This window comes from Urocampus carinirostris, chromosome 5 (assembly GCF_059441175.1).
Source record: "Urocampus carinirostris isolate Australia breed hairy pipefish chromosome 5, RoL_Ucar_1.0, whole genome shotgun sequence".
Lineage (NCBI taxonomy): Eukaryota > Metazoa > Chordata > Actinopteri > Syngnathiformes > Syngnathidae > Urocampus > Urocampus carinirostris.
Window position 1 is genome coordinate 18,378,081 of NC_142353.1, and position 26,873 is coordinate 18,404,953.

Genomic DNA, 26,873 nt, shown 5'->3' on the forward strand with positions numbered 1-26,873 from the left:
GGTGTACATCTTTTTCGTCGGGCGTACAAAATGTCTCCGCCCGGGTGGCCGACAACTTTTTCCAAGAAAAAAAAAACGAACAACAGAAAAAGTTTTTTTTTTTTTTTTTCAAATCGAACATTTGCTTTATTCTTATTTCAAAATGTTCGTTCGGTTTGGAAATTTCGGAAGTTCGGTTTGGCAATTTGCATACTCCGCAACCAATAGGAAGCCTGCATCGAATAACTTCGTGCTTCCGGACTTTCCCGAGCGTTAAAAAGTCGTGACTTTACATATCATTTTGCAAAATAGATGCAGAGAGAACACAAGAAAAATGGATAATTGTTTATCAAGCAAAAACCTCAGCCCCAGAAGATTCAAAAGAAGCTAACAAAATTGATGATGCTACAAAACATAAACGTATATTAAAAGCATCGTGGAAAAAGTTCACATGGCTTGTAGCAAACATTGCATGAAGATAAGTCAATACTGGTACATACTAATGGCAGATGGAAAACAGCGATGTTATATAAATGCAATGAATGCTATAAGTAGATTTATAATAAACTTAAAAGTGTTCTGTTATGTATTCTTACTATCAATCCTTAATACTTTGCAACAGTGGGCTTTTTGCGATTAGTCCTCTTATTGCGTTTCAAGTTATGAAAAATGGGGCAGGCAACTTTATAGCTGGACAGGCAACTTTTCAGAGTTGTTTGCCCTGGTGTCCGCTAACTTTTTGTCACGAGTTTGACTCTGACGTTGACTTTGTTGCATTGGCTCCAAATACCCCTTTAGTCAGTTATTTGAATTGGGCAACAAGACTCCAAATGTATCCATTTCCTCTACATCTGAGGAAATAGATTTGGCCAATCATTCGCTTGGTATTGATGTGTAACAAAATGAATGAACACAGCATGGAAAACGTATAGTCAAGAATCCTTTCACTGAAAAAGTATTTTATTGACAAACGTGGAAGCAACTAGAAATATTCTCACGTTTAGGATAGAGAACAGGCACTCCAGTTGCTAGCAACGTGTGTGTTAGGGTCGGCGGTGACGACAGTTTTGTCTTTCTGCGATTGTGTGTACAGAGGCATGCGTTTGATCATGCTGACAGTTCCACGTAAAAAAAAAAACAAACATGTTCATAGGCTAGCATGTCGTCGTTGAGACTCCAAATGACGCCGTCAGAGATCTTCCGAACTTTTCTTCCCTCTCTTGTTACCCTGGCAAAACCAGAAGCAAAAAAGATTGTGGTACATGTTTCAAAATAAAACAGACGATCATAAGGTACAATAATTAACCCTGTACTAAGGCAGTGTTATATCAACAGTAACATAAATGGAGTTCACATTTTGTGAAGAAAAACTTGTCCCAGACTGCAAAGCACGAAAGCGGCATGCCCACATTTAAGAACGAAACTCAATGATGTCTTTGTGAAAGCCTCAGCGGATTTAAACAGCCATGAAAATGAACTTATTTAAGTCCATTTCTTACATTTTGACACTTTGCGCCGACCGCATGGGGAACGTGGCGTTGACGCCACGGGTGCTGTTCCCCTGCACACTTCTGCGTCACGGTTTGGATCACGTGACCATCCAAGATGGTGATTACAAAGACAAGCACATATTTATTACTGCGCTGAAGGAAAACGCGAATGAAAGCAGTTTTACGTGATATTTGAGCCCTGTTTGTCGAGACAAAAGCACCAGGGCAACTTTAATGAGGAGAATGTTGCCAGATTGCAACACGGACATGTTTTTTGTGGTCCCACACTATTGGATCAAATTGGATTTGCTTGTTATCGTTCCTCAAGGATTAAAGGAAATTTCAGTCATCAACAATAACAAACATGGATAATTCATCTTGTGAAGAAAATCAACTTGTCTGCACAAACCAGATTTCAACATGAGTACTCTTTATCATACTGCTGATAACTTTTACTGTGTGTTTTGATCTGTGGTTATAGGTTAGAAACCAGCTCCCAGCCTTCCTGTGCAAAGTTTTGCAAGATGCTCCCCATGCCTGTGTGGGTATTCTCTGGCATTATTGTGAGCAGCGACGTCTGACGACATTTCAGACACCCTTCTAGAGGAAAAAATTGTCTAATTCTTTGCCAAGATTATTCATAATACATAACAGGAGAAAAAGAGAGTTTTGACGGCACTTTCAATATTCAATATCGACTACGTACTCATGATATCTTAACTTTTTTAGCCACAAATCAAGACCTCGATGCATGCGTCCAAATTAAACATTAGTAGAAGTTATCCATCAAAAATACTTCTGTTCTCTTTCCGTATCATCAGAGTCCTTGTTAGTTTGCTGGTGTTTCCTTTAATCATCGAAGAACGATGACAAGCCAATTTCATTTGGTCCGTCACCGCAGAAACCTCCAATAACAAAAACACTCAAAGACACGTCAGCTCGGTAGCAAATCACACTTTTCATTAAAGGTATAAAGAATAAATACGGTAGATTCAAACAATCAGATTTTTTAGAAACTAGGAGGGTATTGCACGAAAACAAGGAATTGAATCTTTTCTTCCGGCGCCGTCACGAATGGCAGCCACTCCAGCAGCTCCCGTGTTATTTTCGATTGTTCTCGATTGTTCTCAGCTCAGGGATGCTGCTGGAAATGTGAATTTCCCTTCGGGGATGAACAAAGTATCTATCTATCTATCTATCTATCTATCTATCTAAGGGATTAAGCCGGGATATGTTTCTTATCTTAGTTGAATGTAGCCTGCTGTGAGTTGCACGAAAGCAGGTTCAAATGAGCCTGACTCCGTTACTATGGTGATTTATTCTCAACAGCGAGTGTTTCCAATCTGATGCTGAGACATCAGATGAGTCAGTGAAAAGGGCAGTTCCACCAGGCACGAATGGTTTTGTGACATCAGAAGAAGTTGCTGCTGTCTTCAGTGCTCAGTCCACTGGCGGCGTGGGTCAAGTGATGGGAACGGATGCTAACTTGAATCCATTGTAAACGTTAAAAATCCACTATACGATCTCTTGTTAAAAGTATCTTGTTAAAATGTAAAGATGTAAAAATGTATTGTGATATTCTAAAAGGTATTTTGCGTCCTGGCCGGAACGAAGACTCTTCATCGTTTGCCCAGACTGTGGCCCCAATTACAGAAGAGCGGGCTTCACGCACTCTTTATCGCATCAGCCTCCTCCATCGCCTCCGTGAGCGGGTTCTTCCTCACCCGTCCCTGGAAGAGCATCTGCTACTGGCACCGCGAACATCCGAGCTGCCCACGTGGTGGAGCATACCAGACCAAGACCGGCAGCTAATGCTCGGCGTATCTCTGCATGGAGTCAGCCGGACCGAGATCTCTATCTTTTCGGACCCCCAGTTTACCTTCATCGCGGCCCGTGATGAATTTGTTCAGAACCAGCAGGCATGAAAAACTGAAGACGACTCTGAACGAGATGGAAGAGAAAGGAATTATTCAGAAGTCGGCTAGCGACTATGAATCTGTCCGTACCACCCCATGGGAAATGGTATCGCAGAACGATTTAACAGAACATTGGGAGATATGATCAGAACCCTTCCCCCTCAGCCCAAAGCAAAGTGGCCACAAATGCTGCAGCAGCTCACCTTCTGCTATAACTGCACAGAGCATGAGACAACAGGGTTTGCACCGTTCCACCTAGTGTTTGGTAGGATCCCTCGTCTCCCTGTCGATGTCATGTTTTGTCCCTACCTTGTCTGGAATGCAATCACCTCTCCATCTCTCTGTGTTAGAAAGCATTGACAGGAATTGACTGTGGTCAACGGAGTGAACAACGGTACTGTGCAAGAGGTGTTCAGAGTATCCAACAATTGTCACACTGTTGTAGACGAGCGTGCTGAGACATCAGATGAGTCAGTGAAAAGGGCAGTTCCACCAGATGGTGTTTACTCGCCTCAAGGAACACAACCTCAAGCTCGCACCCAAAAAGTGTTTTTTAAGGGCGCCCGCTCTGAGACTGGGAGGTCGCTGGTTCAAGCCTCGGGCGAGTCATACCTAAGACTTACAACATTGGTACTCATTGCCTCCCTGCTTGGCGCTCAGCATTAAGGTTGGAATTGGGGGGTTTGGTCACCTAATGACTAAAATGGCTGCGCCCTGTTTGGCTGCGGCTGCACTGGTTCGCTACAGTTTAACTTTACGGGTCAGGTGTATCGACATTTCGTTCTGTGTGCATTGTTACAAAGAATGACAATAAAAGTAAATTCTATTCTATTCTGTGTTGCGATCTGGCACTTTTCTCCACGGAATGGTTGCCTTGGCGCTGTTGTCTAGAAACATAGGCCACACATTTTACGCGTCGCAGCTCTCATTTGAGATTTCTTTTGGTGCAGATGGGCTCGTCTTCCTATTCACTGACTCCAGTAGTAGTCGCAATGATGAATAGTCACGCGATCCGAAAACACGTGACGGAACAGAAAACGACGCTGCTGAAAACGGCTTCAGGTGTGCGCAGGTACGGCAACATTGACGTTCTGCATCAAAGTTCCCCACGTGAGTAGTCCTCGGTGTGCTTTAATATTTGAAACGCAGTTTTAGTTGCAAAGAGAAAGTTACCTGATGTTTGGGCTGATCTGACTGCAGACCTTTGACTTTTGACCGTTCTTGTTCCAATGCAGTGTGTAGTAAAGTCACCTACGGACAATAATCCAAAGCAGTTTTCAACAGGAGCTTTTGTCTTTCTATTTTCATGCTCAAGCGTTCAAATCCCAGAACAGTTCAAACTTCAACATTTCGAAAATAATTTTCCCAAAATTCAAACATTTCTCGATGGTCAGTCATCGCATCATGGCATTTTTTGGTATTTACGTTCCTCCTCCATTAGGTGGCAAAGGCATAAAATTGAATTTAATTGTCTCTATTGTCATTGATAACGTGTGGATGAGGAAATTGTCGGAACGCTTTTTTTCGGCCACGTTTTACCACGGAGGAGAACCTCTTAAAGCTCATCTTCCAAAAGTTAGTTAAACTTAACTTTATTAATCTTCAGAGAGCATATTATTTTATGAAATGTTTATTTTTTAGTACAAAATGTTACAGGTTACTTATATAAACCTTAAACATACAAAATATAGCACTGAAGCAACTTATGAACAATCGTCCGGATCTCGTTCGTAAGTAGGGCAGCTTGTGTACCAATTTTTTGGTACGATATATATATTTTTACAAATTCGCCCACTTGCTTAGGGGTGGTGATGGCGCTAGGGGAGAAACGGTGTCTCAGCTTGTTAGAGTACAAGTGGACGAATAGAGAATTAAAAAAATTCTGTTTGTGGCTGACTTGTGAGAATTAACTAGTTTACGGCCTGTTTACGGCCATACCACCCCGGGAACGGCCTATCTCGAGAAGCCAAGCAGGGTCAGGCCTGGTTAGCACTTGGATGGGAGAGCTGCCTGGGAATGCCAGGTGCTGTAAATCGGTCATTTGCTACACGCTCTGCTGCGGCAGTACTGACTGCACCCTGTTACAGTTGGTGAAAATGAAATTCCCTGAGGGGATAAAATAAATTAAATAAGTACAGTTTTTTAAACCTTTTCCGAGCAAAAGCACATTTTTATTCATTAAAAGATCATAAGGCACACCGTCCATCAAAAATGTTAAATAATTAGGTCCTAGCACCAGTTTCATGCAATTTTTTGGTGCATAAATGATCATGTTACCTAAACTGACTTATAAAATTTTCCTTATTTGAGATCACAGCGGCAGCACGGCGGCGCAGTGGTTAGCGCATGTGCGGCACAGTTCATGTCTTGGGAACCTCCTGCGTGGGTTCAAATCCAGACTTCCTGTGCGGAGTTTGTATGTTCTCCCCGTGCTTGCGTGGGTTTCCTCCGGACACTCCGGTTTCCTCCCACATTCCAAAAATCATGCATTTCAGGTGAATTGGCCAGTCCAAATTGTCCCTAGGTGTGAATGAGCGAGTGAGTTGTCTGTCCCCCGTGTGCCCTGCGATTGGCTGGCAACCAGTTCAGGGTGTCCCCTGCCCACTGCCCGATGATTGCTGGGATGGGCTCCAGCACCCCCGCGACCCTACTGAGGATAAGCGGTGTAGCTGATGAGATGATATCACAGCATTGCTGTAATCTTGGATTTTACAATATTTTAACCTGTTTTCCAAGTTTTACTATATAATTAACGTGTTATTCTAAAAGAATAACAACAATAATACTGAAAATGACGAAATATGTCCTGCCACTGGAACCAAACAATGGTTTACCGCGTTCCAACTTTTAACCATGTTTTTTGTTCAGTAAAAAGAACTAATAGTAGAATGTGACTGTTGAGGTTGAGTTTTTCCTTGCCCTCATGTAGGTTTTAGATCAGGGGATGGTGGAATAATAGTCAGTGGCTTGCAATAATCTGTGGTCTGCGCAGCCCTTTGAGACTCTTTGTGATTAAGGACGTCACAAATAAACATGACTTGACTTGCTTCAACCCCAAACCTTGATTTCACGCATTTGAGACTTTTTGGCTTTCAAATCCAAACAAAGTACAATCCTACCTGTGACGTGAGTTCTTCTTTGATATGCAGCAGCTCTTCCACTTGCTGCAAGATTTCTGCTTTGTCCTTCACTACACACAAAAAAACAAAGTACTGATTAAAACATATGACTCAATATTTTTCCAGCTTGATTGATCTATGTGCTAACATTTATCATTAAAGGGAGAGTATTATTCAACCAGTAGAATTGCTGTTTGTTGTAGTGCAACCGAAATCAAGTGCTACAAAGCACAAGGAAGAATACAGGCTAAATAGTGACCAAAACACACAATTGGTGGACAATGACATCAGTTCCTTTTAGCTGAGATTCACATTATGAAAAATAAATGCTAATTTTGTCATCTAAGGGTATTTAAAATAAATGCCTGTTTACATGATAGTTCATGTATTTTCACTTGTTGTCCAAATAGTGAAAATTATATTATTTTTGATATGAATTTAGTTTTTTTTTTTCCACTATGATGCGCTAAATAATACACACTTTCCTTTTACTATTTGTGGTTTCTAAACCTTGGAAAACTAGCAACTAGCACAGCGGTAGGTCACATACTGCCCGGCAGGCTTTCTAATCAAGTCTGGCCAACGCAAATAGTTCAAAAAAAAAAAGTACTAAAAATAAACATTTGTTGTCGTTTTTAGTGAGACTTGTCCCCAACTTGTTTTCCTCATGTACTATGGGGCAACTAAGTATTTAGTCAACCACTATTTGTGCAAGTTCTCCCACTTAAAAATATTAGTGGAAGTCTGTAGTTGTGAACCATGAGAGACAGAATGAAGAAAAAAACAAACAGAAAATCCCGTTTTATTTTTTATTTTTAAAGAAAATATTTTTGTAAATCATGGTGGGAAAGTATTTGGTTTATACCAATGGTTAATTTCAATACTTTGTTATGTACCCTTTGTTGGCAATAACAGACGCCAAATGTTTTCACAGACTGTTGCAGGTACAGTAATCCCTCGGTTATCGCGGTTAATGGGGACCAAAACCACCCGCGAAAAGTGAAAATCTGCGAAGTAGCGACGTCCCTTCAAAAATGCTTAAAAAAAAAAAAAAAAATCTCATTGTGCGGAGTTTGTATGTTCTCCCCGTGCTTGCGTGGGTTTCCTCCGGGCACTCCGGTTTCCTCCCACGTTCCAAAAACATGCATTTCAGGTGAATTGGCCGGTCCAAATTGTCCCTAGGTGTGAATGAGCGAATGAGTTGTCTGTCCCTGTGTGCCCTGCGATTGGCTGGCATCCAGTTCAGGGTGTCCCCTGCCCACTGCCCGGAGATGGCAGGGATGGGCTCCAGCCCCCCCCGCGACCCTAATGAGGATAAGCGGTACGGCTGATGAGATGAGATTATTATTTTTTAGACCCGCAAAGCTCTGAACCCGCGAACGTGGAACCGCGAAGTAGCGAGGTCCCACTGTATTTTGGCCCATTCTTCCTTGCAAATCTCCTCTAGAGCGGTGATGTTTTGGAGCAGTCGTTGGAAAACATGAACTTTCAACTGCCTCCTTAGATTTTCGATGGGGTTGAGATCTGGAGTCTGGCTAGGCCACTCCTGGAGCTTGAAATGCTTCTTATGAAGCAACTCCTTTGTTGCCCTGGTTGTGTGTTTGGGATCATCGTCATGCTAGAAGACCCAGCCACATCTCATCTTAAATGCCCTTGCTGAAGGAGAGAGATTTTCACTCAAAATATTTCGTACATGGCCCCATTCATTCTTTCCTCTACACAGATCAGTTGTCCTGGTCCCATTACAGAAAAAAGCCCAAAACCATGCTTTCAACCCCATGCTTCACAGTGGGTATGGTGTTCTTCTGAAACAATTCAGTACTCTTTCTCATCCAAACACGAGAATCTGTGTTTCTACCAAAAAGTTCTCATTTGATTTCATATGACCACAAGACATTCTCCCAGTCCTCTTCTGTATCACCCAAATCCTCTCTAGGGAACCGCAGACAGACCTGAAAGTGTACACCCAGAGAAGGATTTGAGTCCCCGGCAGCATTGTGTTACCGATAGCAACCTTTGTTACTGTGGTCCCAGCTCTATGTAGGTCATCCACTGGGTCCCCAGAGCTGTTCTTGATATAATTTTGACCCTACAGGGTGATGTCTTGCATAGAGTCCTAGATAAAAGGAGATTATCAGTGGTCTTGTAGGTCTTCCACAATAATTGCTCGCACAGCTGATTACACCAAGCGTTTTACCTATTGAGGATTTAGTTTTCCCAGCCTGGTGCAGGTCTACAATTTTGTCTTTTGTGCCCTTTGACATCTCTTTGGTCTTGGCCATAGTGGAGTTTGGAGTGTGACTGACTGATGTTGCGGAGGTGTGTCTTTTAAAATCGATAATGAAATGATCTGCATTTATATAGCGCTTTTCAAGTCAATGAAGACTTCCCAAAGCGCCTTACAATGTGCTTTACATTTACCCATACACTCACACCCCAATAGCAGCCATGAAAGGCGCCAAGGTGCCAACCAGCTTATTGGGGGCATTAGGAGTTCAGTGTCTTACCCAAGGACACTTCGACATGTAACACGGAAGAGCTGGAATTCGAACTGCGATCTCTTGATCCCAAGACGAGTGCTCTACCTCCTGAGCTACTGCCACCCAATAATGAGTTAAAACAGGTGACATTAGTATAGGTAACAATTGGAGCCTCGTCAGACCTTGCTAGAAAGAGTGAGACCTCTTTGACACTCTGAAATCTTGCTTGTTTGTAAGTGACCAAATACTTATTTTCCACTCTGATTTGGAAATAAATAATTACAAAAAAAAAACAAAAAACAATGTGATTTTCTGTTTTTTTTCAAATTCTGTCTCTCACCCATGTTGACAATTACAGGCCTCGCTATTCTTTTCAAGTAGGAGAAGTGGTGGTTGACTAAATACTTATTTGCCCCACTGTAAAACCGCGGTATCGGATTTGAGACCATATTGGAAGATAAAAAAAAGACAATTCTAATAAATAAATCCATGATTTTGGACCAGCCCCTCAGCCAAATGTTGGGCAAATGCCCGCCACTTAAAACCTTTCTTAACCCTGAACAAATGCACTGACACACGTAGACAAATTAAAGACACTGGGATCGTCTGGCAGCCTGGAATTTGACCCCAAGAAGCACCGATATGAGAAGACTCACTCTCTCCTTGCTGAAGCATCCTTAGAAGTTGCCCGTTTCTGGCTTTCACCTCTTTGTATTTGACCTGCAACACACGACACAAGTAATAGGTTCATTATTACCGTTATCTGATCGTTTGTGGTGGGGCTAGGGTCGCACCTCCCACTGTGTAATGGTTTTCTTCAGCTCGCGGATTTCCTGGTCCTTCTTCTCCAGATCGTACTTCAGCTGCTCAGTGCGAGGGTCCTACGAATGAAAATGGGTCAGCTCAAAAATACGGGTCTCAGGAATTAACTACTGCGCCAAAAAGGATATCTCTTTTGAGCGTGCAAACGCTCACCGGCTCGTGTATCGCCGAGGCGTCGTTATTGTGTCTACCGTTGAACTGCTTGCGTCTCTTCTCCCGCTGCAGGATTTGGTTGACGTCGTCCTCCAGCTTGTTAAAGAAACGCTCGTCCTGACCCAATCCCAGTGCAGAGTTGGCCGCCTCCTGCTGGGTGAAGCAGAAATGAGCTTGTCAACACCTTAATAGATGTCGTTTGACATTCCATTGTAAACGGGGCCAAGAATCGCAAACGTGAGCCTGCATAGGAGGTTAAAATATGTCAAATATATACCATATTCTCCAGACTATAAGGCGCACCCACAGACTCCAAATTGGCCAGAAATTTGAACATGCGCTTTATGACCAGACAACAAAATTAGAAATGCGTTAACATATTTGTGCAATTATTGATCATTTAATAAATTTAATTTCTGACAAGCAACGGGGATCAAATCGAAAAGCAATTGGAAGAGCACAGAATCCTAACCAGCAGGCCGCCAGGGACATCGATGGTTGTTCACAATTGCATAACATTGAATTCAACAGGAATTGAACCCGGAGAGCAACGGGAATGGCTCCGGATCCTAATCACTAGGCCACTAGGGATACAGAAGGCACATGAAAAAGTATGATCTCATTATCACACTATTTTTAGTCGGAGTAGAGAGAATTTTGTTTCACTTTTTCTCAACTCAATTTTAACATTGTAAGTGGCAAACCTTTTGAATACAAATGTTTATTTATATTTTTTAGGACAACAAACTTACTTCCCACAATGTCTTTCTCTGCATTCAGTTCAAAATCGTGTGCACTTTGTAAAGACCTTGAGAGTCAGCAATCAAGACAGTATTAAAAGGGTTGATGTCTGACTAAATTCTCGTGGCCAAGTCCAGTCATAATATCAACAATTTGGTACCATGACTGAAAACAGTCTTATGAGACAAAACCCAATGCCCATTTATGTGTCATCTGTTTCCCCAGTGGTTCAGTGGATAGGATCCAGCGCACTCCACGTTTAGATCTGGTTTTGACTCCCATTGCATCCAATGTTATGCAATTGTGATCAGTAATATATGCATATATATGGTACTTTATTTATTTTTTGCAACCTTAATCCTTACTGTAGTTTTAACTCTAGCCGCCATATACATGAAAAATATATCACACAATACTATTACTTTTCGGTAACCTTTTGTTTTCTGGACAATTTTTAAACTCAATTGTAAATATAAACACAATACAAAAATGTAATCTTCAAAGGTTCTTAGGCGCTTAGTCCATCATTTATGTGAAATTTAGCGTTTAACAACATTAAAAGTAATGTAAGAGATGTAATACACGTGCAAACTGTTTAAGATAAAGAGTGAGGGGCCAAACTACAGCCCGCCAAACAATATTTTAGAAGTCTCACTAGAAAACATGTTTTATACACGTTTAAGATTTTTTTTTTTAATATATATACGGATAAAAACGTTTTACAACTTTCAAAGCAACTTTTTTTCATACAAAAACGAATTGGTTAATTTCTATTTTAAAAATCAAATTGAATCTTGTATCTTTAGTACCAGAGTTGTTAAAAAAAGGCAATTAAAATAAATTGGTTAACCAATTAGTTAAAAAGCTGAAGTTAACCGATTTCAGGGAGAAAAATTATCTGCGTGCGAACCATTGCTCAATCCTGCACCAGAAAACTGACCTCTTTTTCCTGCCGACGCTTTGTGTTTTCTGTAACGACAACAAAAGCAGTCAATCGTGCCCCTTTCAAGCGTTGTGACCGATGAGATGTTGGTGTTTGTCGGACCTGCGTTGCCTTCGGCCTGAAAATCCTGCAAGGAGACCGTCTTTTTGTCTTTGGCCTGCTGGTTCTTCTTCTTCTTTTCCTTGCCGCCATCTTTGCGCGTCTTTGGCGGAGACGCGTCTTTGTTACTGCCGCCCTGCTGCAAAAAGGAATACGGCAGGTTGGAATGAGAAGTCTCAAGGTTTGGGATTTTTAGGTAAGGGCCCGGTCACACAGCCTTTCATGGGCGTATCAAGGCCGAATCACGGCCAGAAATTTCTGCCTGTGAAGCAGACGCTGTTGGACGCTTTGAGATCGCCATACAGACGAGATACAGCCGTGCTTTACACGCAGTCGGAAATTCACAAGCGGCTGGCCGCGCGAAAAAGTTTTGCGCCGCTCAAAACTTTAGACCACGTGTAACCGCAGGCGGCACACGTGGTACACACGAGGTAATGACGCGGTACAAACACGGAACGACGTGCTACGGCCGCGGCCAGGGCGTGGTTACATGTGGGTAGGACGCGAAATTTTAGCGAGTAATCGTGGGTGGAGCACGGTCATAGAACGTTTGTTCTGCGCCTGTATCGCGGTGTTATCACGTGAATTAGCGTGTGTAACGCGTGTGCCGGTCAAACGCCTTTCTCCACGTATATACAGCGCGATTTGCCGAGCACACGTCAGTTGTGCTCGAGACGTCAAGGGGTGAACATGGATCCCCGTCACCGTAGTGACCTCGTCTTAATCCATTTTTATTTCTTGACATTTCTTTTCATTTCATAACAAGATAATAAAATAAAAATGAAAAACTAATACAATAATAACATATTGGCTTCTTCGGTGCCATAGCTTGAAATCTTGATCTTCACGGGACTGTGTCTTGAGCGGTTATGATTTCGACAGCCCGGCTCGGCAGCTTTTATACCCGTGGTCCACCCGCGGAAATGACGCGATGAGGTAGCGGAACAGTCGCCGGCGTCTGTTTTGCGGGCATACCGCCGATGAACAGCGGGTTGGCCAATTTTGCGCATTTTCCATCGCGGGCAACCACAGGCAAAAAAAAAAAAAAAAAAAAAAAATCGCAAAATTTTACCCGCGATACAGTCGCAAACGGCTGTGTGACTGGGCCCTTAATAGGAGAGTTTGATTGGTGGAATGACCTGTTTGTTTTGTTCAAACTCTAGTTTGCTCAGAATCAAGGCCTTCTCCAAATCTGCCTCGTACATTTCTGACGTCATCTGCGGTGAGAAAAAGATGTTGCTGTGTCGTGCCACTTAAAAGATGTAGATCAGTGGTTCTCAAATGGTCAGACCCACAATCCCACCCCAATGAGAAACCGGGGCCAAATAGGGAAGAAAGAATCTCTAATTTATTGGATGAAAATATCAAACCAGCAATACTACTATTTGCGATAGTTTTTTTTTAAACAAAATGATCAAAACCACTTCAATTAACATTTCCTTGAAAGGGTTTTGAGGAACAGCTTTTTGCCAATAATATGGGCAGTGACATATTTCAACATTAGAACAAGGGACAGAGTGTATAATTTAGCAACTACTGGTGATAACAAAAACCTTAATTCATGAAATAAAAAACAATATTGATTTAAATAACAAAAATTCATGTAAAAAATGTGTTTTTCCCCAATATTTATAGTTTGATAAATTTGCATTTTTTTAGATAACATGACCCTCGCCATAATTGTGGCACTCTTGCTGCTACAGGTACCCCAAAAAATAGAAACTAAATGGTGCGGTTTGGTCACTTTTGACGTTTCGTAGTTTGTATTATTTCTTGTGCTTTGTAGCACGGGCAGCACGGCGGCGCAGTGGTTAGCACGTGTGGGTCATGAGATCGAACCTTCCTGTGTGGAGTTTGCATGTTCTCCCCGTGCTTGCGTGGGTTTCCTCCGGACACCTTGGTTTCCTTCCACATTCCAAAAACATGAATGTCAGGTAAATTGGTGTAAATGAGCAAGTGAGTTGTCTGTCTCTGTGTGCCCTGCAAATGGCTGGCAATCAGTTCAGGGTGTCCCCTGCCCGAAGACAGATGAGATGGGCTCCAGCACCCCCGCGACCCTACTGAGGATAAGCGGTGCAAATAATGGATGGCTTTGTATCACTCATTTTAGGCTGTAATACACCAGGGGACACCAACGTAGTGTCTGTGAGTGCCAAGTAGCCCCCTAAGTAGCCTGCAGACTTGTTCTGAAAATAGCTCACCATGGTCATTTGGATTTTCTAGGAAATGTATTCTCCATCTGGCTTAATGTTTCAGTGATTGACTGAGCCTATTTTAACCCTAATTTGAATAATTAAAACCTGGTATTAATATAATAACATAGTAATAACATAAGATGTTATGCGTCTCAATCTGGTAGCCCTTTGTTTATATCAGAAAAAAAGTAGCTCTCAACATAAAGGTAGTTGAACTGTTTACTACACAATAAAACAACATCCAGTGGTCAACAATATACACTGTCCCTTTAAAGCTCTATTCGCTGCAGTTTTTCAACTGAAATGCAAAACGCTTCACTGCAGTAGCTTGCTCTTCAATATAATACAATCTGTATCTCATATTTTCTCTGCTGGATTTGTGTTTGGCCATGCTCAACATGTGTAAACAAACTTTTACTAGTCTTTTTTCTGTGGTGTGAAATGTCAGGTTTTAACTTGCATTTGCAGGGCATTTTTGCAATCTACTGTTAAGGAGTACGATTGAACAGCAGTTATTATTTTCTTTTCTTACCATTAAAGGCCCGCGACCCATTGAAAACAGGTCCACCACCCATTTTAAGGTTGGGACGCACCAGTTGACAAACACTGGCGCAGATGATCTTCTCTTACCTGCTCGTCTTTTTGCTTCCACTGCTGCCAGCCCGGCTGTGATGCGGTGGTAGCGCTGTGCCCCGATGGGGCTGCGTTGAGGAGCTCGTTGGCGATTCCCGAAAGCGAGACGCATGGCGGCGGGCCGTGCGACTTCTGCGGAATCTTCTTGAAGGCCAAATTGCGAAGCTGGAAATGGAAACAGTGCGCAAGCTTGCTCAAATCTGTGTCGGGGTTACAAGACGTGAAGGTGTCATGTTTATCACCGAATCATAGGTTGTCTCTATGACTGTCTACTCTCACCTTGGCCACCACTTTTGACCTGTTGCCCTCTGGTAGGTGCTACAAATCCTTTAAAGTAAGGGGTAACAAGGGTTTGGGCTCTATATTAGGGTTTTAATGTTATTACCATGTTTCAAAGTAAGATTTGGGCCTCAAATTAGGGGTTTGGAACATTTTTAATGTTTCTGACTAGTTTTGAACTAGGGTTTGGGCCTCATATAAGGGTTTTCAAACTTGTTTAGGGTTTTCCACTAGGATATCAGCTCAATACCAAGTTTTGGGGGTTCCCAATGTAGTGTGTGGAACTACGATTTGTTTCAAATTTGGGTTTTTAGACTTTGTTAAGAGTCTCCAAGTAGGGTTAGAGCTTAAGTTACGATTAAAGCTAAGATTTATATTTGAAAGTTTTAAAAGCAATTATGCCTTTTCCAAACAGGGGATGCATACAAGATTTCAGCTTGATATTAGCTGTTTTAGGTTCCCCAATTAAGGTTTGGGACAAGGTTTTTAGCTTCATATTTGGGCTTTTAAGTTTTTAGGTTTTCCAATTAGGGTTACAGCTTGAGTTAGGGCTTTGGTTAAAATTAGAAATAGAGACTTTTACAGTTCTAAAACTGGGGTTTGGACAAGGATTTTGGCTTGATATTGGGGTTTTAAAGCGCTTTTTAGTGTTTCCAAGAAGAGTTTCGAACTAGGAATTTTGACTCAACACCAAAGTTTAAAAGCAATCTTGGGGTTCCCAATTAGTCTTTGGATTACATTTTTTACTTCAGTTTAGTTTTTAAGCGTGTTTAAGGTTTCTAAGTAGGGTTAGGATTGAAGGTAGGGTTTCTATATGAAACAAAGGTTTTACGGCAACATTATAGTTTTCAAACTGTGTTATGAACAAGGTTTTTGGCTTGATATTAGGGTTTTAAAGCGTTTTTAGGGTTCACAAGAAGGGTTTCGAAGTAAGGTCTTGACTCAATACTAAGGTTTTAAAGCAGTTTTAGGGTTCCCAATTAGTATTTGGAACTATGTTTTGGGCTTCAGATTTTGGTTATTAAGCGTGGTTAGGGTTTCTAAATAGGGTTAGGATTTAAGGTAGGGTTTCTTTTTCCAAACAAAGGTTTTACAGCAACGTTTCAGTTTTCAAACTGCAGTTCAAACAAGGTTTTTGGCTTGATATTAGGGTTTTAAAGCCTTTTTTTAGGGTTCACAAGAAGAGTTTCGAAGTAAGGTTGTGACTCAATACTAGGGTTTTAAAGCAGTTTCAGGGTTTCCATTTAGTGTTTGGAACTACGTTTTTGGCTTCAACTTTTGGTTATTAAGCGTAGGGTTAAGACTTGGGTTAGGATTGAAGCTAGGGTTTGTATTTGAAAATAAGGTTTTACAGCAATGTTAGTTTCCCAAACTGCGGTTCAAATAAGGTTTTTGGCTTGATATTGGGGCTTTAAAGCCTTTTTTAGGGTTCACAAGAAGAGTTTCGAACTAAGGTTTTGACTCAATATCAAGGTTTTAAAGCAGTTTTAGGGTTCCCAATAAGTGTTTGGAACTATGTTTTGGCTTCAAATTTCGGTTTTTAAGCATGGTTAGGGTTTCTAAGAAGGGTTAGGACTTGGGTTAGGATTGAAGCTAGGGTTTGTATTTGAAACTAAGGTTTTACGGTTCCCAAACTGGGGTTATAATGCAAAAAAGTATACTACTCTTATTGACTAACTTTTATCTAGATATATTTTTGACTCGGTGGGAGATTAAACAAAAACAAACAAATAAGAATGCAGACTAAGAAACAATTGTTGTGTTTGTTTCAGTCTTAGTATCGTGTTCGACTTTGTAGTTATGAGAAAGCGACCCCAATCAAACCCCTACCTCATTTGCTTCACTCTGTTGCTGTTCCTTCTTTTTCTTCTTTTTGTCCTTCTTCTTGTCGTTGACCGGAGGGGCCCTGCCCCCTCCAGACTTGACAGGGCGCTGCTTCCCCTGGGCGGCCTTGTTGGCCGTCTTGGCGACATCCGAATTGTCCGTGTCGGAGTCCGAGTCGATCTGGAGCAGGGCGAAACGAGACGCGGTGGTAGGGACCATGATGGTGGTTGACGATGCCATTGAAGAAACCTGGAGAAGAAAGCAAAACTTAATTTAAGCTATATATCGCTTTCGGCTTTTTTTGAGAAACATTAAAACTCAACAGTAGTCATTTCGATCTTAAAAATTCGTTGGTTTTTTAGGTTAGCTGCGCATAGCATCATGGTTTCCACAAAAGCCGGGTTCCTTTTTTCCTTCTTTTAAGTACACACATCACGACACGCAACAGTGGAATTAAAGGGCACTCACGCTGTGTAATTTTCCAGAGACGTTCAGTGACTTATTTTGAAAAGTGTCAACGTTTATGAAAGTTATCCAAGTCTTACTCTCACCTGTTAGAAGCGAAAGGGTTTGCTCTTTCTTGCTAGGTGCTAGCTGGCTTTGTTACGGACACCGAGAAGTGTCAAAACACAATCGTTCGCTTTTTGGCAATGTTAATAATTAAACTGCGAAGTAATAATAAGATCGGGTCATTCTATCAACTGCAAAGTGAAAAATGGTAGAAAATAGTATTTTGTTCATTGATGTTATGTAACATAATATGTAGGCAATACAGGAACTGCATTGTGAACCTCGGCTGCGCTTATTAATGGTAGCATTACCTTTATTAAGCAATTATACATCTTACAAAATCAAAACGGCACTAAATTACTCTCAGCAAGACTATATATATATGCATATATATTATAAAAAAGGAAATTTGCGTAATCAAGTTCATTATATTTACCGAATACAGTGCACAACACAATTCTTTGATCACCTCTTAGTTATTTAGTAGTGCTTATTAGACGCAGCGGTGTATGATTTTACAGACTTTATCTTCTTAGTAATTTATGACGACGTTATCGTCTGCTACCGGTGACAGAGACGATCCAGATTTGAGACGAAATTGGCTGCATTTTTAAAAATGTTTTAGGGCGTAAACAATTTGAATAGATCAAAAACGTGTAGAATACAGGGAAAACATAAGGCCACAGTTATGGAACTGACATGCTAAACCCCAACAATGGTGTATATTAATATTCCAATCAATACCTTGCATCACATTCAAACTGATGTTCATTGTATATTGAGTGATTATTTTATTTCAGCAACACCAATTACAGTACATGATAATTTAGCAGATTTTGCTGAATCTACTTTCCTCCACGTTGTAATACTCACCAGTAAACACTAGAGGGCACACACACCTTATTGTGTCAGTTGTGTTCTGTATACACACTACTTTTTGTCATGTATAACTCATTTAAGTGTTTTTTTTCATCTTGGTAAATTGCAATTTGTGATCATCTTGCAAGCTTTGTGTGATCTCCATTATTTGTGCTCTCTGCGATCAAAAGATAAAAGAGTGTGCGTTTTTCTTTCAACGGTATTTAAGCACAGGTCATAAAATTTGACATGGTCACCAAGTAGAAGTTTATCGGACCGTGGCTTAGCAAAAAGTTGTGACAACATTTGAGCCCTTCCGATGTCTCCCATGCCTTTCACATCGGAGACTGGAGGCTCTTGAAGTGCTTCTCCACTTCCAAGGCTGTGTCAGGGATGCTCCTGAGTATGTTTAACCATAAAACGTTCTCCTCCTGCTCTTCCACAGGGGGCTCCAGAGCATCGAACTGGGAAGCCAGGAGGTTTTCCTTCATGAAATGTCCCTTGCGAGCTACAATCCTCTGTTGGATTAGCTCATATTCTCCATGAAGGAAGAGAAAGAAGACACCTGGGAGGGAGAGCGGGAGAGGGGATGAGGAGGCGGTTGAGTGGAGGGCTTCGGTGCCATGGAGTAGGATGAGTCTGTAGCAGCGTTTGAGGGCAGAGCAAGTCACTAGTGCGCCAGCATTGGAATATCTTGATCTGTGATGGAGGAGGGTGAGGTTTAACCATTAAACAAGTCTTTGGGATCTGAGTTTTCAATATACTAATGTTGTAATATATAAAATTGGTGCTTTCATAAGTACCTTTTGCGCTCCTTTTCAATTGTATAACTTGTCGTATTACAAGATAAAACATGTATTTGCACATTTTCAAAACTCACACAAGAAGAAGCCCTAAGAACCTCTTCTTGTAGCGCAAATGTGTCGAACATACAGCCCGCATCAGGCCCGTGAGACAATGCTGAGTGAAGCACAAGAGAAAAATGAGCTGCATCACGTCAAACAATGACCAGCAATTTCAAATATGTCCACTGGGTGTCGCCAAAGCCAGGCGCTAATATCTGCTACGAAAGTATTTATATTCCAAATGATTGGAATTTATCGGTAAGCACCTGAATTATCATACAAATTTGAAAATTAGCACCCGGGTGTTTTTGCAGAAGTTAATAAAGCTTCAACTTGTTTCTGTAATAGATATTTGATATCTAAAACAAACTTTACAAATTTCTCTCAACACTTTAATTAAAAAAAAATCATCAAAAGCAGGACATTTAAATCATTAAATCTTTTGCACTTAGATTCGTGTGTGTGTGATATTTATAGATGTGAAATTTAGATTTTTATTCTACAAATAAACAGTTGATAAAAACTAAAATAAATGAAATCTTACTGAAGAGAAAAATTTTCAAGAAAAAATATATCAAGCATCGAATCTTACACCCAGGATCAATTGCAATTTAATTGTGTGCCTCAAAAATACCCAGCCCTATAACTAGAGCACACTTTTATGCCATTCATTTACTAATCTGGCCCCTGCGACTGTTATTTTTTGCACCATGTGGCCCCAAGCTAAAATGAGTTTGACACCCCTGTTGTAGAGGTTCCTGATTTGAGTTATGATACTTAAAATTCTAGATTGAGTGCTTTCTTGCACAAACAAGCTGCACACTGTTTGTCAGAGGTAAAAAAGTGGTGGAGACTGGCACATTTAAAGGAACGTTTTCCACTTCCCTTGACGCTGATGGAAAGCACCCAAGCGTAAAATGAAGTTGGAGGATGAGGAAATAAGAAGTGTTTGTGGAAGAGACAAACTTTACTGAGAAACATAAGAAAATATTGTCTTAAATTTGGGGAAGTCTACAACTTTATACAAGTTTTTTTTGTTTGATTTTACTTGCATTTAAGAACTTTTCTTTATCATCACTGATAGCAGCATAGTGAATATTGTTTGCAACAAATTAGACATGGAACTCCAGGATGAACACATAGTTGAGACTTAGAGAGAAATAAGATTAAAAAAATGTCAGGTTAAATAGGCAAAAATATTTGCAATCCTGGCCAAATTTGTAAGAACACTGTGACCTCAGTGTATTGACAATAATGTAATCAAATTTAGCAGCAACATAATTCTCAAATAAGTCTCTGAATAAGATATAAATACCAAATTTTTGACATAAATCGTACACAGTATTGCACGCTTGTTTACAATGGTGATGGCACTGAGGGGAAAACTGAATCTTAAGTCCATTTCAAATGTGATCATAGATGGATAGATAGATCGATCGGTAGATGGATAGATATTTTATTCATCCCCGTAGGGAAATTCATATTTCCAGCGGTATCCTCCAGCGGCCAAAAATAAAACAAGAGATATAGAATACAAAAATACCCAAATAACCTGCACAGAAAATACTTGTTCTTATAATTGGGAATGACATCCTCTTGCTCCGCAAGTCAGCCTTTAAATGATTTGGGCGCTACCAAATTGACACAATAAAACTAACTTGATTCTTTTATGGCACTAAAACATTAAACATTAAAAAGACGTAAAACAATTGTCTCATGTTTGCTAAATCATACTCAGTGGGCTTGAGCAATTACACATATAATTTGTGCTCGCCCTTAGAGATAAGGTGAGAAGCTCAGTCATCCGGGAAGGACTCTAAGAAGAACCACTGCTCCTCCGCATTAAGAGGAGCCATTTGAGGTGGCTCGGGCATCCGATAAGGAGGACTCCTGGACGCCTCCCACGGGAGGTATTCCGGGGAATGTCCCACCGGCAGGAGGCCCCGGGGACGACCCAGGACACGCTGGAGAAACTATGTCTCTAGGCCGGCCCAGGACCGCCTCGGGATCTCGTCGGATGAGCTAGAAGAAGTGGCTGGGGATAGGGATGTCTGGGCTTCCCTGATAAGGCTGATGCCCTTGCGACCCGACCCCGGATAAGCGGAAAATAATGTATGGATGGAAGGACGTGTACTTTGTGGTGATTTAGCTTTGATTGCAAGTGAATACTTTCAGTAATTGAAAACCAGCATTGGAAATGTTAAAGAAAGTTAAACAGAATTGAGAAAAGGTAAAACGGTCAGACTAAAAGCCTTTGATGTTGCGTTGGGCTTGATGGAACAATTTCCGCTTGTTTTAATTTTCCTTGGTCTCTTCCCCTGCAGTCCTTTCATAATTCCTCCCCCAAAACTGCAAAAAAAGGTTTTGATCTTTCAATGACAATTTCATGCTTGTGATTACTGAACACTTTCCCTCATCTTTGCGCATGTGTGTGTGTGTGTGTGTGTGTGTGTGGTCATACCTTTCAATGACGTCATGTAGTCTGAGGAGCCAAGGAAATCTATCCTAAAGTGATAAGTGAAAACATTATGATTTAATAATAATAAACGTGACAATGTTCCAAGTTTTCTCCCAAGAAAAAAAAAATAATGTGGCCAAGCTTGAAACCCTTTATTAAGGTAACTTACCAATGTGCATGAAATCAAAGCTACAATGTTACCGTATTTTCCAGACTGTAAGGCCCACCTTATAACCCCTAATTGGCCAGATAATTGAAAGTGTGCCTTACCAGCCCGATACGCCTTATATATTGCAGAATACCTGGATAAGATTGGAAATGCATACAGTATTTATATGTGTGCGCTACTTCACGACGTTTTACGGAATACTTTCATCTTTGAGCAATAACTGATCGATTGATAATCAGCGCTGGCCCAAATCGCAAAACATTGTATGCAACTGAATGAGATTTGAGCCTGAGCAGTGGAAGTGAGAATGCTGACACTTTACCACTAAGTTACCAGCAGTACAAATGATACATAAAAGGGTATTAGAGCTTTTTTTCATTATCACACTATTTCTCCTCACGGTGCCAGAAACACTGATTTGCATAGTGCATTCCGATAGGTCAAATACTCGCTCCACTTCTTCAACTGTGCGTCAATAATGTTGTAAAAGACAGAAAAAGAAAATGAACTTTCAAGAAAATACTATACAAGGTCTTTTACGTATACATATTAATATGAGAGATTAATCCAACACTATATCAGAACGCACTATGCAAATCAGTGTTTCTGGCACCGTGAGTAAAAATAGTGTGATTATGAAATAAGCTCTGGATCAAGTATTCTGTATCACTGGTGGTCTACTATCAGCATCCTTACTGTAAAATGCCTCAATTCAGGTTTGATTCCCATTGCAAACAAAGTCTTGTGATTTTCATCAATTATACTTTCTTATTGATTAGTCACTGCGCTATTATAAGCCATATGAGTATAAAAAGCCCAACCTTTATACACAAATAAACACGGTAACCCTTGCTGTAGTCTCACGCACGCTTTAGTCTGGTACATTTTATGTTTGAAAAATATACTGTATGCAACCATTAAAAGATTATGGGGGTGCACCTTATAATCCGGGGTGCTTTATAGTGCAGAAAATGTGGTAATTCTTAATTATTACCATACCCTTCAACTGAAAAACGTTACAGATCATAATTTAGACTATGAGTTGGGAACCTTTTTGACCCAAAGAGCCATAAAAAATAAAATATTTTGATGTTTTTTCTGAGAGAGCCACACCATATATTTTAAAACAAAATTCAGCAAAACCGCCAAACCTGCTCTCCAGACAAAAGCTAATTCTTCAGCACATTTTATTTCACTGGGTGAAGTTTGATGATTTGATAAACTATCTAAATAATAAAAATAATAGTGCCAGAGCATGTAGTCATTATCAATATAAATATACCACTTTAAATTTATCTCCCTCCGCAGTTACTTACGAGTGTTGAGGCTCATTTTGACCATAGCTTTGTTCCAAAGAACAGTTTCAAGGTGCGAGCAAAGTTATTTTGTAAAAATGTCAAAAAATACTGGAAATGATAATACGAACATATTTATCATCAGTGCAGATGGTGCTAACCATAACCCAATCAAATTGCCATGTGTGCTTTGCTGGAGTTTGGGTTTTCATCATAACCTACCTTAAAATTGAACATAGATTGTTTAAGGAGCTTCCATATAAAGGCTTCCTTAGCCGTGTACACCCAAAACGGAGTCTGTTGGTGTGACACCTTGACTGTTAACTGTAGTGAAAAGCATGCCCTACATATACACTGGACCCAACCCACTAGGTATTCAGCAATGTCCTGTCTATGCACGTGCCGAAATCAGCATTACACATAACATAACCGTACATTATTGCGCAAACTCTATTTTATTTCCGAGCCAGATACACTAATGAAAAGAGCAGTATATTGCTCGCGAGCCATAGGTTACCGACCACTGCTTTAGGCCCTTGAAAACGCCTATTCGAGGGGCAGGCAAACTTTTTAGTCACATACTACATTGGGTTAAAAAATTTGGCAGAGAGGCCGAGGGAGGAGAAAAAAAAAAATAATTTTATTTTGCAATACATCAAAAATACACAAGGAAAAAAGATAATGCAGACCTGGCCAATTCTTCTCATTTGTATCTATAAATAAATATCCATGCAGATATCTACATGTACATGTTGCATCTCATTTTATATTGTAGACAATTTTTTAAAATGGCTTGAAACACCTACGATAAAATAAAAATATCATATTGGGTCTTTATTTTTAACCACCAAATTTGATGAAAATTGTAAAACTCTAAATGCAATAGAGATAGCTAAGATTTTTTTTCTTGTGGGAAATTTGATCAATATATTCCATCCATCCATTATCTGCACCGCTTATCCTCAGTAGGGTCACGGGGGAGCTGGAGCCCATCCCAGCTATCTTTAGGCAGTGGGCATGGGACGCCCTGAACTGGACAGACAACTCACTTGCTCATTCACACCAAGGGAGAATTTTTATGCATATTTTTGGGAATGTGGGAGGAAACCAGAGTGCCCGGAGAAAACCCACGCAGGCACTGGGAGAAAATGCAAACTCCACACGAGGAGGTTGCGGCAGCTGGACTTGAACTATGAGCCTCTGCACCGTGGGGTTACGCGCTAACCACCCATCCGCTGTGCCGCTGCTACATAAATTAAATATATGACTTTAAGAAATGCAAATATAGAGAAATATAGTCAACCATCTAAATTAAGGCCTTGAGTGCAGTATATCTTAATGCTTCATGAAAAAATAACTTTCTTTTATGAGGGAGGGAAACACAATGGCATACTGGGGACAAGAGTGGCACCAAAATGAAATTTGTTCATTAGTAATACGTTATTTAACAGTTTATTTTATATATATATATATATATATATATATATATATACACAGTTGTTATAATGTTTCCTCTTTTGTTTGCACATGTGGTCGTGTGTTGTTTGCCCAACCCTGTCCTATACAATACAAATTCAAAATATTATAGAAAAATTTCTAGAAATAAATATGTGTGAAAAAGTATAAACTGACCTGGTCTGTCAGAGCTTCTCCCCGAGCCATCTTAGATACATTCTCTTCAGGGTGGAAACTGTCACCTTCGTGAAGAGGCCACCCTAGCTGATTTGTAAAGACAGCACACACAAATTTAGGTTATGGCATGATCAATCAAGACCTGACACTAAAATTGCAAGTGATGGATCTAATCACCTTTTCTGATAGGAAGGCCCCCAAAGAACTTCTGCAAGACACACAATGCTCAAGTACTACTGTATTTCGACTATGGAGTGTAAAGTAAACTTAAGTTGCACGAAGTTCCAAATGCTGTCATATATATTGTAAGATGTTTGTGTGTAGTATACTATGTTGTGTGTTGGATTTACGATGTAATAATCTCGTGCGGCCAGGGGAGACCGGTGAGGCACAACCTTAACTGCCATTAAGGTAGTATTAAATTTAAAATATATTAAATGATTATATTTATTCTGAGTTAATTTAATTCACATTTAAACAGTTTTGGGGTTATCAGAACGACAGAATTTTTAAAAAAAATATGAACATTTGTATGTAACTTATTACTGTGTTAAGCATCAGGAGATGCAGAGCGAGGCACGCAATTATTTTGCTTCATGCAGAAGGTGATAGTGAGACAAAGGGTTCTGATTTGGCGCCCACCAAGCCACAAATAATAGTATTAGCAAGCTAAGAGAAAGTAAAGCCATTTAGTAGGTTTTATTTTCGTTGCATGGACCTTTTCACATAATGGAAGATTACTATTTTATCAAATATAGCAGCATCTAATGTATTAATGCGTTGAGTGTTTGCAGATCAATGCTGTGATCAGCCCATTATTGGGCGTGGTCAAACACCCCCATATTGAACCCAAACATTATAGCATTTCAAAAACTCTTTCTTTAGTAATGGACAGGATAGGCTTGAATATGATGAAAAACGTCAGATAAAAATAAGTGAATAAACTAAAACAAAAAATAAAACTGTGAACAACGCAGTGTCGCATACCTGTCAACCTGTACGTTTTTGCCGTACGAAGTACGTCTATTATGCATTTTAAGACGTGTACGACGTACAAGAAAATCTGTATGGAAAAACGCAAATTTGTCAATTATGGGTATCATCCGGTATACACCGACTATCACGAAACGGCAAATCAATCAAGTCAAAAGAGTTCGCCACGGAAGCCTCTATCTCTGTATCATTTTTTTCATTGCAAACGAAGCGAGCGGTTTGATGCTACTGTGCGAATGCGTTTGCCGCCTGGGGATTTCCCATCATGCACCATTCCCCCCGAAAAATATGGTGTGAGATTATTTTGTATTTTGTAAGGGAAAATACGAAAGTTTGTACGGGCATGGAGCCGTGGAGGTTTACAGGTATGGTGTCGGAAATTTTCAACTGCCTTGAAATGGGTCAGTCCATTAGATTTTGTAGCACCGCCCCTTTCATGCTCCTCTTTTGCACAGCCAGTGTCACTTGCGGTAAAGCGGCGGAGTCTGTGGGGACCCCAGTGTTGTACAATAAGATTAAGTTATACAGTGGCTATGTTGATCAACTATTTTAAAACCGAATACCATGAATTTTTGTTATCATTCTAGTGATGCGTTTATCGAAATGAGGAGCGCAGACTTAATTTAGAAGGTGAGAGAATAAAACGTTTTGACCGTGGTAGAGCTAAAATATTTGATTGGCAGGGCAAAATAGCAATGAAGAATACAATGAAGGTTATTATTGGATTTGACTGTGCTTCATCAGACAGTGAACAAACCTTTCCGCACATTATTGCAATGAAACTCTTTTTTTTTTAAGACCAGGGAAAAAAAGACATATACAGATATCAGTCATAAAAGTTATTAATTGATAACTTTTATCTTTAATTATTTTAATGTATTAATCTTTTTCACATGTAAACAAATGCGATTCCACTACAAATAAATGAGTTATTTTGCACTGATAGCCCAACAAGCACTTACTTGCCACAGCCTGACACTCCCATGATGACATAAATCATTCTGCTGGAGCAAAAAATGAGTTTTTTTGACAAAATAAGCGCGTCAGGTAGTAAAGCAATCATGCAGAATTTGTGAAGTGCAGCAGGTGTACCTTATGTTGTGTCCACGCGGTGAATTTTAGCGTACTTAGCACCTAACATGTTCGCTGCACTTAAGAACAAGAACGCATGATTTTCATGCCATTTTAAGCGTTATTAATCAAAAAAGGTATTTAACCTATGACTTGGCAAGTCGACTTCGACTGTACACAAACACAAACCATGGGTAAACGCCATTGACAAATGGAACGCCTCCATATTTACGTCCTACGTCATCACGTTTCAAAATTAAAGAGACAGTGTAGTTGTATTCAATAGACATTGTCGTGATAGTAAAAAGACAACGAAACATACAGGAAATTATTTTAGAGATACATTCTCCTAAAAATGATCTAAAACCA

At 40.3% G+C, this 26,873-nt stretch overlaps 2 protein-coding genes across 9 annotated transcripts; both read right to left on the reverse strand.

Moving 5' to 3' along the window:
* Positions 1–918: 918 nt before the first annotated feature.
* gkap1 (G kinase anchoring protein 1) lies at positions 919–18,719 on the reverse strand. Of its 8 annotated transcripts, none has more exons than XM_088336061.1 (12): positions 18,607–18,719; positions 16,680–16,922; positions 14,568–14,735; positions 12,882–12,959; positions 11,746–11,881; positions 11,641–11,669; positions 9,960–10,112; positions 9,779–9,865; positions 9,641–9,704; positions 6,505–6,575; positions 4,559–4,636; positions 919–1,207 (listed from the first exon to the last, which is right to left on the reverse strand). In XM_088336061.1, the coding sequence occupies exons 1-12, from the start codon at positions 18,664–18,666 to the stop codon at positions 1,169–1,171; spliced, it is 1,206 nt and encodes a 401-aa protein (XP_088192187.1). In that variant the 5' UTR covers positions 18,667–18,719; the 3' UTR covers positions 919–1,168. The 8 variants fall into 8 exon arrangements, with proteins under 8 accessions (XP_088192187.1, XP_088192191.1, XP_088192192.1 ...); XM_088336065.1 differs by lacking the exon at positions 18,607–18,719 and adding an exon at positions 17,225–17,379; XM_088336066.1 differs by lacking the exon at positions 18,607–18,719 and adding an exon at positions 17,142–17,296.
* A 291-nt stretch (positions 18,720–19,010) lies between these two features.
* LOC148365668 (gluconokinase-like) lies at positions 19,011–26,731 on the reverse strand. Its single transcript, XM_088336068.1, has 6 exons — positions 26,526–26,731; positions 26,396–26,437; positions 24,618–24,648; positions 24,441–24,527; positions 21,348–21,391; positions 19,011–21,235 (listed from the first exon to the last, which is right to left on the reverse strand). Exons 2-6 carry the CDS (start codon positions 26,431–26,433, stop codon positions 21,097–21,099), a joined length of 339 nt encoding a protein of 112 aa, XP_088192194.1. The 5' UTR covers positions 26,434–26,437; positions 26,526–26,731; the 3' UTR covers positions 19,011–21,096.
* Positions 26,732–26,873: the final 142 nt, after the last annotated feature.